Source organism: Mustela nivalis (assembly GCF_964662115.1).
Source record: "Mustela nivalis genome assembly, chromosome: X".
In the NCBI taxonomy this organism is placed as follows: Eukaryota; Metazoa; Chordata; class Mammalia; order Carnivora; family Mustelidae; genus Mustela; species Mustela nivalis.
Genome location: NC_139040.1, coordinates 12,207,837 through 12,223,985, shown reverse-complemented (window position 1 = coordinate 12,223,985; position 16,149 = coordinate 12,207,837). Strand labels below are relative to the sequence as shown.

The following is a 16,149-nucleotide window of genomic DNA, read 5'->3' as shown; positions in this document are numbered from 1 at the left end:
TACTGCTAGTTAATCTCAAACCATCCCGCCGCACTGGGCTGCTGCATGCAGACATTACTGGTGATTCGTCATTACCATGAGTTATAAAAAAGTCACCCTTTCAGCTTCTGCCTGGACACTCAGGACTGAAGAGTAGAGTTCAGTTTCCGAGAAAATGCATATACTGTCAAATGAGGGCTCTGCCTCTGACAATTTGGCAAACAGAACATACGTGCTTATATAAGCACATTAAGGCGTACACAGCAAAGCTACTGCTTTGCATGACTTTAAGGTAGTTATCTATTACTACATGAGATGTTTTCCTTCCTTAAAATAACTGATCAACATACAAATATACAAATGGAAAAAGAGAAAAAGCCAAGTTTTTATTTAAAAATGTATACCTGCTTGAGTCTTCACAATGACACTCATACGACGACGGACAGCATCAAAGTTTAAGGTGTGAAGAAGTTCATACCTTTATGAGGAGAAAAATGAGAAAGAGAAAATACCTAGGCCACACTGGGGAAAAATAACCCACCACAGAAACATCCCGAATAGAATTCTCCCCTTGTGGTAAGGGTTGCTGGCTGAGGGCACAGCTGTCGCTTTCCGTTGGGACTCGGACATTTTTCTGCACTTAGAACGTGGTGTCAGAAAATGCCAGCGTTGGTGAAGGGGTATCTGTGCCCTCCCATTAGATTACTGCAAATGATAAGGACAGAGTGAGGACACAGGACTGGCAGACAAAGAGCTGGCCAGACAAGCCATTTCTGGAGGGGTCTAGAAATAGTCCCATCTTGCCAATTATTTTAATTGTCGATGGGGTGCTTACTATGGGTCGAGCACAATGCTAGGTACTGGGAAACAGATATGACTCTGCCGGAGTTCCTTCCCTCAAGAGGCTCATTATGTGATAAGGGAGGCGGAGGGCAATGAAAGGACTACGTCTCAATCAGCCACACACTGGAATAAAGGAACTCACAGGGGAGATGTGAGAGCCCAGAAAGAAGATATCTGAAGGAAGGCTTCCTGGAAGAGGTAGTGCCTCGGCTGTGGTCTGTAGGAGTGACATGATGAAAAAAGGGTGGCTTGGCATAGTGGGTAGAGAAAAAGGCATGTGCAGAAATAGTTCACTGAAGCTTGAAATCTAGCTGGTGGGGGCACAGCCAGAGTGGGAAGCAAGGACTGGGAGCGGAGAACATTGTGGTCCATTTCAGAGATTTGGAATTTTATCCTACGAGCAACAGGAAGTCACCGTAGGGTTCAAGCAGTGGAATGCTATGATCAGATTTGTACTGGGCTAATAAATCGGATGAAAGAAGGCAGAAGAGTGAAAACTGGATTAATTATTACAAAGACATGGGGAAATATTTTTTGAAAATGAGCAACTTGGACGCAAGTAGTTGACCTAAGAACATCGACTATGAAGCCTGTTTTTCATGGGAGTGGGCAGGGCACCCTTTCTGTGAGGTGTGAAGGAGATCTACACGGAACGTATCATTTGGTGTTGACCAGATGGGGGCGCTGTTGTGAACCGGCTAGAATCTGGACTCTAATCCTGATCCGGGGTCCTGGCAGTCGTCAGGCCAAAGAGCCTTAGCCTGGCTTTTGAGCATCATTTCCCTAAGGGGTCCACTCCCCAAACACATCTACACATATTGCAGGTTTCTGAGATGGGTCTCCTGAGACGCTAGGGGCCAGAATAGAAGTCAGATAAGATAATTACATTTCAAGTTCAGATGAAGGAATTCAAATTAATCACAGGCCCTAATTAAAATCTGCTATTAAGCCAAGGCGGTTTTGTTCGTTGGGCTCTCTGTAGGAGGAGAAAAAAAAAAAAAAAGATCCAAAACACTGCTGCCTCAGGGTACTTGCTGTGGGGCTCACATTTGAGTGGGGGAGAATAAGACAGCTTCTGCCACCAAAGCTTCTATGACTGGTTGAGCCCACCATCCCAGAGTGATTGGCTGGGTTCTGGACAGCAGAAGGTTTCATATAAGTTCATGGATTTTTCTTACAGCGTGTGCTGGAGATCTAACATTAGCATTAGCTAACATTAGCCCAGATTCTCATTTGGGCTCTTGGACCCACATGTGAACCAAACGAGTAATTTCCACCTCAAGTCCCAGTTGCTACCACTCTAGAAAAAGGTCTTCCACCCCAGCTACATTTACATAAAACTCCAACCCGGAAAGCAGAGTCTTATCCATTTATAGATGAAAGAAGTTTCCTTTGCGGCCCTTCCGAAATCCACCCAAGGTTGACACGTCACAAACATCAAACACACCACGCTACTTACTCTTCTATTTCTTTTCTTTGGTTCTCTACTCTCATATGGCCATTCCGAATTCCTACAAATGTGAACCCATACCTGTCGAAAAGCAACAAAAAGACCTTTGTGGATCTCTAAAGAATGATTAATTTTCCCTTGCAGTGGGGCACACTTGCTTATTGTTTTCTTCTCTTTTGTGTGGAAAAAAAAAAAACAAACAACACAAAACAGTCTATAACTATACTTCCCTTTACTGGCTGAGACGACAGGAAAGAGGAAGTCAAAGCCCAGTCACGACTTGTAATCAAGAGGCAATTTGTAATTCCAATTCTGTAGCAGACACATCGGGTGACCTTTTAACCACTTAATCATCTCAGGCCTCAAGGGTAATAATACAGGACTGTCGGTTACAAAGTGACGTCAAAACGGCTGAGAGCGCTTCAGAAATAGCATGTGTTGTACAGAAAGTGGCCACTGTTGCAGAATTTGCAGAATATAATATGAACATTTGGACTTCCGGTTGGTATTTATCAACAGTAATGCAAGTCATACCTACGCATTGCTATTTTCTTTTTGGTCTTAATTGGTTAGGTTTGGGGAATTTTTCACAAACTTTCAGAGAAAGCATTTCGGCTTTTTATTAAAGAATATTTATAAGATAAGGTTATTGGAGCAGAGGAAAAAACAACTCTAGTCCTCCTGTGATTTCATGTTCTCAGGAGAAGTACAAGCAGTGCTTATTCCTTTTTTTTTTTTAAACTCTTCAAAATTGCTCATGTACTTCTCTACAACTTACCTCAGAGTTTTTAAGACAGCCTTCTTGAGGTATGACTGATATACAAAGAACTATACCTATTTAACGTGAGGAATTTGAGAAGTTTGGACATGTGCAAACACCTGTGAGATCATTACCACAAGCGAGGTAAGAAACCTATCCAACCACTCTCGAAGCTTCCGTGGGCCCCAGCAGTGTTCTGTTGTTTGTGGTAAAGCGCACTTAACATGAGCTCTCTCCCCTCTCACCAGACTCTGAAGTGCGAGCCACTGTGTTGTTAACGACGGGTACCAAGCTGTCCGGCACGTCTCCAGAATTTATTTGCCCAACCTAACAGAAGTGCTTACTTTTTAGCTCCTTTCACCAAAGCGATCTCATCTGGTGAGGAGGACATGTACGTTAACGCAGCTGATTCCGTAGGCCCATCAACAGTATCATTTGTTTTAACTTCTACAGTGTGACATAAGCACAAGGCACGCAGAAAGAGCTCTTCTCGGTTCTGTTGAACAGTAACAGAAAAATGACTCTGTTATTTTCCCTTTGATCACCTGGTAGTCAGCGAACAGAGAGAAGGTATTAATGTGAGAAAGTGTTATAACCGCCAGCAAACCGAGTGGCTGAAATTTCTAAATCCCTAATACTCAGATGAGCTCTATATCCTCCCTTGTAGCTGACAGCATCCCCGGGTCTCAGCTAACATACCCTAGGGGCTGTGTTCGCTCATTCAGGCTACCGTGCTGCCACCGAATACTAAATCGGTGAATTCTTTATGGCCTGAAAGAGCTCATTCAGTATCCAATTCACAATCTGGCGATAGCTCAGGTGCAGGGAGACTTGGGTTCATTTAATGTCTAGACACTCCTGGGACTTGAATGACTGAAAAAGATTTCACTCTCGGAGCAGCTCATATTTTTAAAGACAAAGCATCAAGAATTACGATCAGACAGACAGGCAAGCGAAAGTTTTGCCCCGAAGCCCTTTTCCACACCCCTCCCTATTTGTAAATGATGCTTATTAACGATCTCCGGAGGTGTTAGCGAAGCAGGGAAGCTGAAGTCAAAAAAGCAAAGGGTTATTCCAAAGTCGGTGTCATGCACTCCGAGCTCTTATTTCTACTACGCGAAGTTAGCACATGCACACACAGAAGGATGTCTCCGGGGAAAATGTAATTCGGAAAATGCCACCTTATCTGCTTTGTCAAAATACGTTAAGGGTCCATCAGTCTGTGAGAGACCATCAGTGTCCTGCGCTGCACCTTTGTATTTGTGTCCATCTATGCAGCACTCAATGAATTCCATGCTATTTTCAGTGAGCGTTCCAGTCTTGTCTGTGAATATATAGTCCACCTAAAAACAAGAACACAAACAGAGGCGGTGTAACCTCCTTCAGCGTGACTAAGTTTTCGTTAGGCTGTAAGGCGGGACTCTTCTCCTATCCGTAGCTTAGCTCGGTCTCTAAGACTTCTCGTCAAATGTCAGGTTAATTACAAAAGCACTATTACAAAAAGAGCGGCAAATGAGTAAGAACTTTTTTTAATTAAAAAAAAAAAATTTAAGGGGCGCCTGGGTGGCTCAGTGGGTTAAAGCCTCTGCCTTCAACTCAGGTCATGATCCCAGGGTCCTGGGATCCAGCCCCACATTGGGCTCTCTGCTCAAGCAGGGAGCCTGCTTCCTCCTCTCTCTCTCTGCCTGCCTCTCTGCCTGCTTGTAATCTCTGTCTGTCAAATAAATAAATAAAAATCTTTTTAAAAAAAATTTAAGTAAACTCCATACCACATGTGGGGTTCAAACTCACAATGCCAAATTCAAGAGCTGCAGGCTCCACTGACTGAGCCAGCCAGACGCCCTCCAACAAGTATTTTTAAAGGCAGTGAAATAGTATCACATGTCCAAGGTAGACACGCTCAAATACAGAGGATTAATAAGAAAAATGTGGCTATTTTATCAAACTAAGAAACTTTCAGTTGATTACTTATCTATTTTGATGTAAAGAAGTTCTAAAATAAAAGTCCATTTTTTAAGTGGGAAGTAAGAATAGACTGATCCCTTTTACACACATGCGTGCGGGCGCGCGCAACTCACATAAAAATATTTGAGAGGAACTTAAATTTACTGCGATGTAACAAAGCTTTTCCTTGAAAAGTAAAATTTTTGATGAATATACTGGATTGAAGTAAAATGCACTGTGTTATATACTGCAGATAGAATCAAAGAGTATGTATGGTTAGGGAAAATAATAATATCAAGTTACTTAATTAAGAGACACAGGAAGTCTTTAATGTTCAAAAACGTAATTGAAGTTTCTTTCCACACACTGTGTATATTTTTAGATACTCCTGAAAAAAGTTTCCAAGTTAAAAAAAACAGTTTATAATAATAGGTTAAAATATAAGCAAAAAAAAAAGTATAATATAAGCATTCTTTCATAAATAATGGAAAAAGTAAGCGATGAAATAAATTTTCCATGCCAAATAAACCATTTTGAGCATTTCCATTTTATCTCAGTTTTTATCTCTTCTATTTATAACATCTGGCTTTTGGAAACCCACAATTTTACCCTCCTTTTTGGCAATTTATGCTTAAATAGTTAAAATTATGGGCTGACAGGAACAAGCATAAGCACAAGATGAAGGTTTTCATTATGTAAGGGAGAAAGAGATGAACTCCAGCAGTAGTTGCTTTCTAATTATTTTTCAAAGCCTTTCACGGTAGCAGCACTGGCACAAATATAGCATTTCAATCTTCCTTTTTTTGCTCTGTTAACCAGCCAAGTTTGAATTCTCCCTTTAAATTAATTCAAGTGCTATTATTCCTGTATCGTCTAGATTTTTCCAGTTCAAATAAAACTCTTTGGGACTTTTTTTCTGATCAAAATTGTTTACCATCATTTTCCCCTGAAGGTTCTCCTGGGTTACTGCGCCTCTTACATTTGGATCAGCATTAAACCACTTAGAAATCTTAGAAAGTGCCAAAGGTGGTAGTTTAAAAAAAAAAAAAAACATCGTGCAATTGTTTCCCTATGCAGAATGTTCTGTGCAGTATGGATCTGTGTAGAACTGATCTCGCAGGTATAAGGCCAACAAACTATACCCTGACATGGTCTATATCAAATTGTAGTGGGCATCACTCTCACTGTGAGGGCTTGTTAAAACTCCGATTGCTGGCCTCTGTTTCCCCAGCTTCTGATTCAGCGCTCTAGGGCAGCGCTAGGTAATGGACATTTCTAATGAAGTTCCTAGGTGATGCTGATGCTGCCTATCCAGGGATTGTACTTTGAGAATCACTGCTCTAATACATGCCCTGTACTTGGCCAAGGGGGAGGAGACGATCAGCTGTTACTAAAAGGGGCTAAAGAGTGAGAGGCTGCCTGCTTGCCCAACTCATGGTAGCCTCTTCCTCTCTAGTGGCAGGTCTGAGGCTGTTGGAAAGGCACTTCCCTATAAGCAAGCTGAAACTCATCATTTTATGAATGCAAAGCCTAAAGCGAGACAGCTGTTGTAGGGTGGAAAGAGCCCTGAACTAACGTTCATGAACGTATGGAAATGCCTCTTTTGTAGGTCAAAAATTTCGTATCATTCAACTTAATGGTGTCTTGGCTTCACCACCTACTAACTTTGTGACCTTGGAAAATTCTCAAGTCTGTAAACTTTAAATATTAACCTGAAATAACTAAGCCTGCCGCTCAAGGCTGTAAAGACTGGAAAAGAAAGTACAATAATAAATGTTTACAAACTATAAGGTATTAGATAGATGCTGTTGCCTTGACCAAAATCACAGTACTGGACTCTTTCCATCATCTCACATGCCCTATTTTTTCTGATCAATTATCGTCACATTGCTGTAGTTACATATGATATGTATGTTTTCCTCACTGAATGGTGAACAACTTGAGGGTTTCATGTATACTCTGTAATAGTAACCTCAGTACCATCAATATATTCTTGATATATAGCGTAAGTTTAATACATAACAGCGGGATTGAATTACTGGAATCAGAGTATACACCCAGAAACACCATTAGGCATCACTGCAAGACCTGAAGGGGCTGTAAAGCAGGAGGCTACCCCAAAATATTTTCAAGATGGATTGGAACCATTTGGTTGCCTAAAAGACTGATGCCTGATCCTAAAAGACTCCATTCTTTTCCAACCGAACAGTCTACTTCGTTTTTTCTACAGATTTACTTATTTTGGGGGTTGGGAGAGAAAGAGCAAGCTCGAGAGCATGTACATAAGTGGGAGGGGCAGAGGGCGAGGGCGAGAGATTTGGGGCTGGATCTCACAACCTGGAGTTCATGACCTGAGCCAAGACCAAGAGTCCGTTGCTCAACAGACTGTGACACCCAGCTGCTCGCTCTTCTTTTTGTTTCTCAAGTCAAACACTGTCCTAAATGTACCTTCCCATTTTTTAAATATCAGTGTGGGTCATTTTTTTTAAAAGTAGGCTCCATGCCCAGCACGGAGCCCAATGCGGGGCCCAAACCCATGATCAAGACCTGAGCCAAGACCAAGAGTTGGCCATTCAACTGACTAAGCCATGCAGGCACCCCTCAATGTGGGTCATTTTAAAAGAGAGTAAGCAAGTATTTGCAATGGTATCAGTGGGACCTAACTGACACTACTTTTTTATAACATAAAAAGTCATACAGATCTGAAATTATGACTCATCAAGGAGAAAGCTGGTTACACTCAATTTTGTGCGTACTGGTCCACTGAATAGTAAATGGCCTAGGGAACTATTTCAAGACTTCTTTGCATTTTCATTCAGGTAGTTTCCACACGTATAAGCTGATAATGAAGGCAAGTTGTTTTTACACCATATAAATGAAAGTGGTGGTCTGGCTATTAACTCAGTGCTTTGACTAAACGACAGTCCCAGCCAGAAAGGCAGGTTTTGGTAGGGGAAAGAAGTGGTGGCTGAAGTGAAAACTCTAGTCTCTTTTCACTGATCAAATTTACCAGATCATTACCCAAAGCTCTACTTTGCTTTCTGCAGTGTGAATACAGCCTGAATGATAGGAGTAAGATTACTTTCCACTTGGAATCTGCTGAGGTGGGGGTCTGGAAGATTTAAGAATCTCATTTGAGTGGCACGTGGCTTGGATATCCTTCCTTTCTCTAGACAGCGTTAGGAGTCACATGCGGCATGATGGCCACTCTATCTGCAGTGTCCTGGGACTCTGGCCACATTCATCCTTGGGTAGGTGAACCACGCACCGGATCTAGGTAGATTTACTCAACTAAATCACCTGTCAGGGAGGGAAAGTTCACCAGAGGTGGCTTGTAACTCAGTTTTTTTTTTTTTCAAGCAGTAATGCTGTAATCAATGCTTTTTATTGGGACCAGAGTAGTTCTATTCAGACAGCTCTGTTCCTGGATTAAAAGTAGTTTACAAAGGCTAAGTAAGGTCAGCTGTGGCAGCTGAAGTCACCTTCAAAAGAATCTTCTGGGAACAATATCTAAGGGAAAAAAGCATTTGTTCATTCAATTCTTGTTCTATCCTTGGTGACTCAGTATCTCTGTGGGATGCAGATTCCACAGTCTGGGATCCTGGAGTCATGTTGTCAGCTCTCAACAGAACTGGTATCTGGAGTGTCCTTTCCCCCTTGTGCCTGTAGTTGTTAAGATGGTACTCTGGTCTAGGCACGGCTGGGTGAAGAACAGAAAGAGTGGGGGCCGTGAGGGGCTACATTCAGGAGGAGGGTTTTGAGGCGTAGATGCAACTTGGCACCATTTAAAACAAGTGTGAGGCCCTGTTCCAGCCGCACAGTTCCATTAACCGAATTTGCATCTCCCAGTCATAGAAATGACATTTCCACAGCCTTGACATTCTAAATATCATGAAAGTTAAATGAAAGCCAAAAAATTCCCCCAGCCTGTGAAGAGCATTACGTGACACACAGTACATCCAGACAAAGGGAAGAACTTTCTCAATACTGATGAGAAAATCACCTACAAAGTCACCATTTGAAGAATTATAGCTAGACCATACCACACTGGGAACAAACGCACCTGCCTTAGAAATGAGGCCACAGCCTGGGCCACACTGGTGTATGAAGCAAAAAGCATTCTGAGGAGCACATGCCCTCACATTCTGACTTCATTTAAATTCCTGCCCTGGAGTTAACAACTCTGCTTGCTAGGAATGTATTCTGTCTGATCAGAAATGTACCAAGACAACATCAACAGGACAACTCTAGTCAATGCTGCTTATGGAACAAAACACAGTCATAGAATAGTTTTACTGACCACCCCAGAGTCTATCCCCACCTGGTAACAGACGCTGAGGAAGACCAACTACATGTGTCTGTTCCAAAGCAACAGCCCATAATCTAACAACAGGTGAGTTGTAAAGAAAATTTCCGTCACATTCAAATTTAATATATAAAGTGGGCTACTCCTCAAAAATGCCAACAAGATAATGAATGCTACAGCTATGAAAATACTGCTTGTCTTTGTTATATGCCTAGATAAAAGAATATCTGAATCACATTTCCCAACGTGAAATGGTCACATACATTGGTAAGCTAGAGTATAAGAACAGATATTTTCAATACATTAACTTATTTCAAGTAAAAATACATTCTAACCTGACCAAGTTCTTCATTAAGGTCTGATGTGTTAACCAGGGCTCCTTCATTAATTTCTTCATCATAAAAGTCCTTATCCCATGAAATGAAGAAAGAGCCCAAGAATTTCTGCATTTCTACCGTGACATACATGGATACAGGTATGATAAAGTTGAACAGAACCATAAATGACAGGAAGTCAGTGAACATCTTCAAAACCTAAAACAAAAGAAATAGTTCGTGCTGATTAGATACACAGTTTTAGCCAACAAGTACAAGATAAAGAACCAGGTAACTTTTCTTTTTATTTCAATACTAAAAGCACTGCTGTTGCTATGAAGTTCCTAATGATACTATCCCATTGGCCAAAGTTCTCATCATAGTATGTGAAAAGAACATTTGAAAAACATCCCCAATTTTATCATTATACTTCAGTAAATGTACCTCTTAACACTTTTTCACTTCCTTAAATTCTCTGCCTTCCCCCCAGTACAAACACAGGATCAAAGTTTCTGGGTAGGCATCTATTTATGACATATTCCAAGCTCATGTATAGTCACACAGATTCTTGGGTACAGCCAGAAACATATAACCTGAGATTCTTGATCAGCTGTTTCAACTCTTTAACTAAAGAGCTAAAAATAAGCACAGATGCCTAAAGTAAAAGAAAAAAATCCTATAAAACTTCTTAAATGTCTAACAGCTTGGGGCTACCATACAACCTGAGAAAACTCGGAAGCCAACAAAAGGTATCATTATCCAAATAACATTTCAATAAAGGGTGGCTCGCTCACAAAGGGCGAGAGTTAAAATTTTTAGCAAGAGTTAAAAGTTGCAGCATAAAACTGATTACCTTTAAGGATTCCCGCTCTTTCTGAGTCTTTTGGTTGTACCAAGGTTCATCGTTATATGGGGTACTTTGCCAAACGTACTTTAGAGTAGTGCATACTGCAGCTTTGGTCAGTAACAGAAATAAATACACAATCAGGAAGGCATTAATGGATCTGAAAAAGAAGATATTATGGATTTAAAAACTATATAAGATATCAACCATGTAAAAATTAAGCCATTCAGTTTCCTAAAGCCTCTCCTGTGGACGATGGGTAAGCACAGTTACCACTGCAGAAGCCTTATGCTCAGCTGGTAAAGTGGAAAAGCCAGCCCTGACCTCCTGACCTGTTTGCTGCTCACCAAGTGCAGTGGCTGACTAGCTTAATGCACTTGCCCAAAAAAAAAAAAAAAAAAAAAGAAGGATCCTAAAAAGTGACAGGAGACACACACATGCATAGACCGTATCTACTCACCCCTTAAAGAAAGAGTAGGTTGCTTCCATTTCCCTAAATTCTAAGGGTTTGCAGTAGAGCCAGTGTGAAATCCTCATACTTAGTGTGGACTCCTTGGATCTGCAAGTAGGGCTATGGAGGGGGTGCCACTGATACACAGGATATCCTTGGCAATGACAGTGAGGTCCCTGCTGGAACAACGGGCTTGAAGCTCTAGCAGGAGACTATTACCTACATTGTTGAACTTCCTTACATACAGCAACTAGAGGACCCAAAACCACTATCCAGCAGCAAAAGGGAGCAAAATTCTAATTCAAATAGACTTTGCCCTTGAAGAGCTACATGAGTTTAGGTAAGTCACCCGGCTCGGAGATCACTGCTTCCTGTGCAAGGCAGACAGGCTAACAGGAGTCCCGCCACGTTGCTGCTCAGAAGATTAAGCGAAATCAGACATACAGATCACTAAGCACAATTCTGGAACCTAAGTGCTCAATGTGGTAGCTGCTATTGTAATGGACGTTATTTCTTTGTTAACAGCTGTTATTCGGAATTACCAAAAACTAACTATATCACAGTTCAATCGCTACCAAAGAGATTGTGGTGCACACTAACTTTTCAACAGCAGAACGCTTCTGAGATTTCCCTTGGTAGTTCAAAGCCATTTTGGTTTCCATCCCAGTGTAAACAGCAACTCCTAAGGCATAAAAGAAGACAGTGAAAACTAGGTCACAAGTATGACCGCCAGCCGACTTCCCACCAAGCTGTGTCTTAACCTGAGTCTAGTCACCAGCTGACGCATCATTTATAATTTTCATTCTACGTACTTGATGGTCATATTTATAGTTTATTTACCATCTTATAAAGTCCTAACACCTAAAAACAGGCTTAAACTGAGTGGCAAGTATCTGCCATGTCCAATTTGTAACATGCACTATTTATGCACAGGCTTTACAAAGCATATTTCTGACAAGGAGATCTTAAAAACTGTTCACCATATATCTTCTTGGTATTTTTTAGTGTAGCTCCTTTCAACAAGAGATTCTCAGGTCCCAGAGACCTAAATGAAAAATGAACACAGCTTATTCAAACAGCCCAAAAAATATAGCATCATCAACTCTGGGGACATATTTTGCCCTAATACACATCTATCTTCAAGGGGTTCCGAATGTATCTTTCCACTTATATCATATGCTTACGCCCCAGGATGAGCTAAAAGATCTTTCCCTCTGAACCTCCTTGAGGGTTCAGCACAGTTGGAAGCAGAGCATAAGAGTCGCCAGCAACACGCAGAGGTAAAGGGGGGGGCACACAGATAGAAGGATTCTGATTCACAGACAGCAAGAGCAGTACAGAGCGGCAGACAGCAAGCAACGGAAGAAAAGGTGACAGAAGACTGGGAAAGCAGCCATCAAGGTGGAAAGACATACTGACATATTTAGAGTGGAAACCCGCCTTTGGGGCAATCACTGGGCGGCCAGCATTTAAATTCCTTTTAAGCGTGGCTATAAAGGCCAAGTGGAAAAATTGAGGTAATTAACTGGATGACAGAAGAGGGAAGAAAACAGCCCTTTTTATTTGAATTGGTTCATTATAAATGATTAGCCCTTCATTTTCTTTCAGTCCAGGTAATTCTCTTGGCTTTTCATCTACTGCCTTATCCCTCATTTACTCTCCCTTAGCCACCACTCTCCAGGTGTCCCCCCAATACAGTCTGCCACTGCACAACCAGAACAGATGTGGGCCCCCCAGGGCCCGGAGCTCTGCAAATTCAGACACCATTTGCAACACCCCCGCCTACTGGGACGCCGGCTAGTTAATCCAGGTTTATTCAGCTCTCCAGCCTTTTCTATACAGAGAAGTATTGGGGTATTTTAAAGGGCTTTTTTTTTTTTTTAAAGATTTTACTTATTTATTTGACAGACAGATCACAAGTAGGCAGAGAGGCAAGCAGAAAGAGAGGGGGAAGCAGGCCCCCCGCTGAGCAGAGAGCCCGATGTGGGGCTCGATCCCAGGATCCAGGGATCATGACCTGAGCCGAAGGCAGATGCTTAACCCACTGAGCCACCCAGGCACCCCAGGTATTTTAAGGGGCTTTAAAGAGAAATATACCCGCCTCCTCCCGAAAAGGACAGATGAAAGGAAGGACAAACTAACCTGGCAACCGCCTCAAGACTATTACTATAGATATTGATTCGCCCAACAAACCTGCAAAAAGAACATAATGGCAAATGTGTCTTCTCTATCAAGGTAAAGATCTATATATACCACGTAAATGGGAATGAATCAAGATACAGATAATACAAAAGAGGCAAGACTGAATGAACTACAAAAACCCAGTATATTTCTGGGAAAAAAAGTTATGCTGAATCAACACAATGTGTAATATTTTCATATAATTAAAAAAATAATAGTATGGGTTATAAGAACACAAAGATTCAAAATTGATTTTCAGAGTCTACTTGGCACTGTGCGAGCACAGAACATCCCCGCTCATTTATCCGTTCCACAAACAATTACCCTCTATTCTGGATGCATGTGAAGAGAGCTGGTGCTAACACACAACTTAAACCCCTTAGTTCAGTGTTTTTTTCACTTGTGCGTGCACCAGACCCACCGGAGTGCTTGTTAAACGGGGCACTTTGGGGCCCCGCTCCCAAGTTTTAGATTCAGGTGAGAATCTGCATTCCCAACAAGTTTCCAGGTGACTCTGTGCTGGCCCAAGATCACCCTTTGAGAACCACTGCATGAGTCTCAGGGGGCAAACATCTAATGACCATCTCGGAAATGTCCAACCTCTCTCATTCAGCTGATCACAATACAGAGCTTGATCTGCTCACTTAACATGGCTAGACACAGGGTAATGTGCATTTCTCAAAAAATGGGGTAAGGCGGCCTAACTCTCCTTAACAAGAGAGAGTTATGCATATTTTATAGTTTGCATCATCGTTTTTCAGAAAAAGTGAACTGTGATTACTACGTACACAAAGTATGATGGTCTGTTTATTTATTCACCACATGTTAATTGTGCCAGTGCTGTGGTAGGTGCTAGGGGCCCACTAGGAAGCCAGAAAGACATGTTCCTCCCACTAAAGGCAGACAAGTTAACAGGCAATTACAATGTAAATGATCATGGCTCAGGTTGTGAAAGCACAGGTGTTCTGAAGACACAAATCAAGGACACTCAGCCTAGTCCAGAGAAATCAGGAATAACCTTCCCTGCCCTAAAATTCTCCTTCATATTTAAGGTAACCAATAAATTTAGGAGCTGCCATGTGGACATGCAGAAAAGCATCCTGGTCTCTAACACAGGCAGAATCGGCCACCCCTTCTTCTGTGACTCCATGGGCGTTTCAGTCTGTTCTATTAGGTCTCTGTACTATAAGCCTAGCTTTAATAAATATTTATCTGCCTTGCAAAGTCTGAGATCCCTGAAGGCAGGGAACAGCTGTTTTGTTTTATGGTCCTAGTTCCTACTCTCAGGAATGATGGGAAGGAGGGAAGGCACCGTTCTTGTAGTGGGATGAAGACTCTGTTTTTCCACTACTGTGTGCTGGTGTTAAGCTACATCCAACCATTTGGCCCCCCATTATGACCAACAGAATTCGTTAACAAGATGCCTGGCACGGGTAATTGAGGCCATCTGTAAGAGGGAATAGAATGAGATTAACTGGCCCACGTGGGGATAAAACTTGTTACTCTATCCTTATCAACAGCATGCTCTAATCAACCAAACTAACCAGTCTTAAAAAATCAAATGCCAAATTTCTGAGAACCTACAATGACTGTTCATCAGCAAGTCTATTCCAGAAAGCCCAAGTACAGTAAAATAGAGGAAATCACAGTAGACAAAAAGCAGCCTATTTGCAATACTGAGTTCAGCATAATCCTCATAAAAAAGGATAGTGCGTGGCCCCATATCCCCTTCCTCTCTTTAATGTTGCAGGACATACCCAGTGGCTTATTTTTGTTTTCGTTAACTCTGATTAATACACGAATCTCACAGAGCAGCCTTACGGGGTAACATAATCTTAAAACACGATAGATGGTCGTGTTTACAAATAACAAAAATAAAAGAAAAATCACAGGTAAGGTGTCTGGGCCTACAGCGATTTATCTTGGGCTGGGAGTGAACAAGGCTGATTTGACTCATTTCTCTGCCAGAAGGAAAGAACAGCTCATAAAAACACGAACGAAGGAGGGCTGGAAAGTGGCGGGTCTCTTCATGATACTGGTGGCAAGGAGCGGCCGAGTCAACAGACCATCGCACAGGGCAGATCACAACCAGGGGATTCTTACTTGTAGAGGTCCGGCTGCGGCTGCTCACATTCAATTGCTGCTCGGAGGGTATCAATGGACTCAGCTGTACATAGTGCAATGGTGTCCCGTACCGCATAATGTGTCTAGATGAGGAAAGCAGAAGAAAAAGCAAAACCAAGACAAAGGGATTCTTTTCATCATCGTACACCCACCTTATTCCGGCAACACAGTATGTTTTTTGAAAGAGGCTTTGGCAGAATAATACAAATATTGATGCACGTTTCCCACTAACTAAATTTTATGGTATTATTCTTTGAATATATTACAAACAATTAGAAAGATAACCTCACTGCAAAGAGATTTAGAAGATAATGAAAAAACTAAAAGCTTCCCCTGATAGTGACAGCAGAGAGAATTCCATTTGTAGCATGCATATCCTTAACGGAAAACCCAACGAAAAACTTAACCCATTTACTTTTTCTCCTATTTATAGAACTGAGCCCTGTTATTTTGTTCACCAGAGGGTACCACGGTATCAATGTATACATATGAATTGAACATAAATAACCCTTTGGGTCATAAGAAGGCTAACATTTTGCCAACTGAAAGAAAGAATTCATTAATAGTTCCACTACACAAATAGCATAATTAATCATATTGAAAATGCCCAAAGAGGCTACATTTCATAGGAAGAGCAGCAATATGATGTATTTTGCTTTAGTCAAACAGTTGGCATATTCTACTAGTGTATATTATGCACTTGATTTACCCAGAACTCAAGGCAGGCGCCAATAAACCCATTTATAAATCATCAAAGGAGGGCTAACACAGACTCCAAGACTGCACCACTTATGCAGAAGGGAAAGCTGTCGCATGGTCTTCTGGGAATATTACGGAACTGCCTGAGTTCTATTTAAAACTCTCCCCTGGGGCACCTGGGTGGCTCAGTGGGTTGGGCCTCTGCCTTCAGCTCGGGTCATGATCCCAGGGTCCTGGGATCGAGCCCCACATCA

General features: G+C 41.8%; 1 protein-coding gene across 10 annotated transcripts in view; it reads right to left on the bottom strand.

Moving 5' to 3' along the window:
* Positions 1–16,149, bottom strand: part of ATP11C (ATPase phospholipid transporting 11C (ATP11C blood group)) — a 186,738-nt gene that overhangs the window by 56,916 nt on the left and 113,673 nt on the right. For all 10 annotated transcript variants that reach the window (XR_014307190.1, XR_014307191.1, XM_082717560.1 and 7 more), the window contains exons 7-16: positions 15,176–15,279; positions 13,034–13,084; positions 11,872–11,936; positions 11,492–11,573; positions 10,450–10,600; positions 9,618–9,815; positions 4,214–4,375; positions 3,377–3,528; positions 2,282–2,353; positions 384–457 (exon numbers count right to left, since the gene is read on the bottom strand). Coding sequence is in view for 8 of the 10 variants with exons in the window: in XM_082717560.1 (XP_082573686.1) it covers positions 384–457; positions 2,282–2,353; positions 3,377–3,528; positions 4,214–4,375; positions 9,618–9,815; positions 10,450–10,600; positions 11,492–11,573; positions 11,872–11,936; positions 13,034–13,084; positions 15,176–15,279 (1,111 nt within the window). In the remaining 2 variants the exon portion in view is untranslated. The remainder of the gene's footprint in view (positions 1–383; positions 458–2,281; positions 2,354–3,376; positions 3,529–4,213; positions 4,376–9,617; positions 9,816–10,449; positions 10,601–11,491; positions 11,574–11,871; positions 11,937–13,033; positions 13,085–15,175; positions 15,280–16,149) is intronic.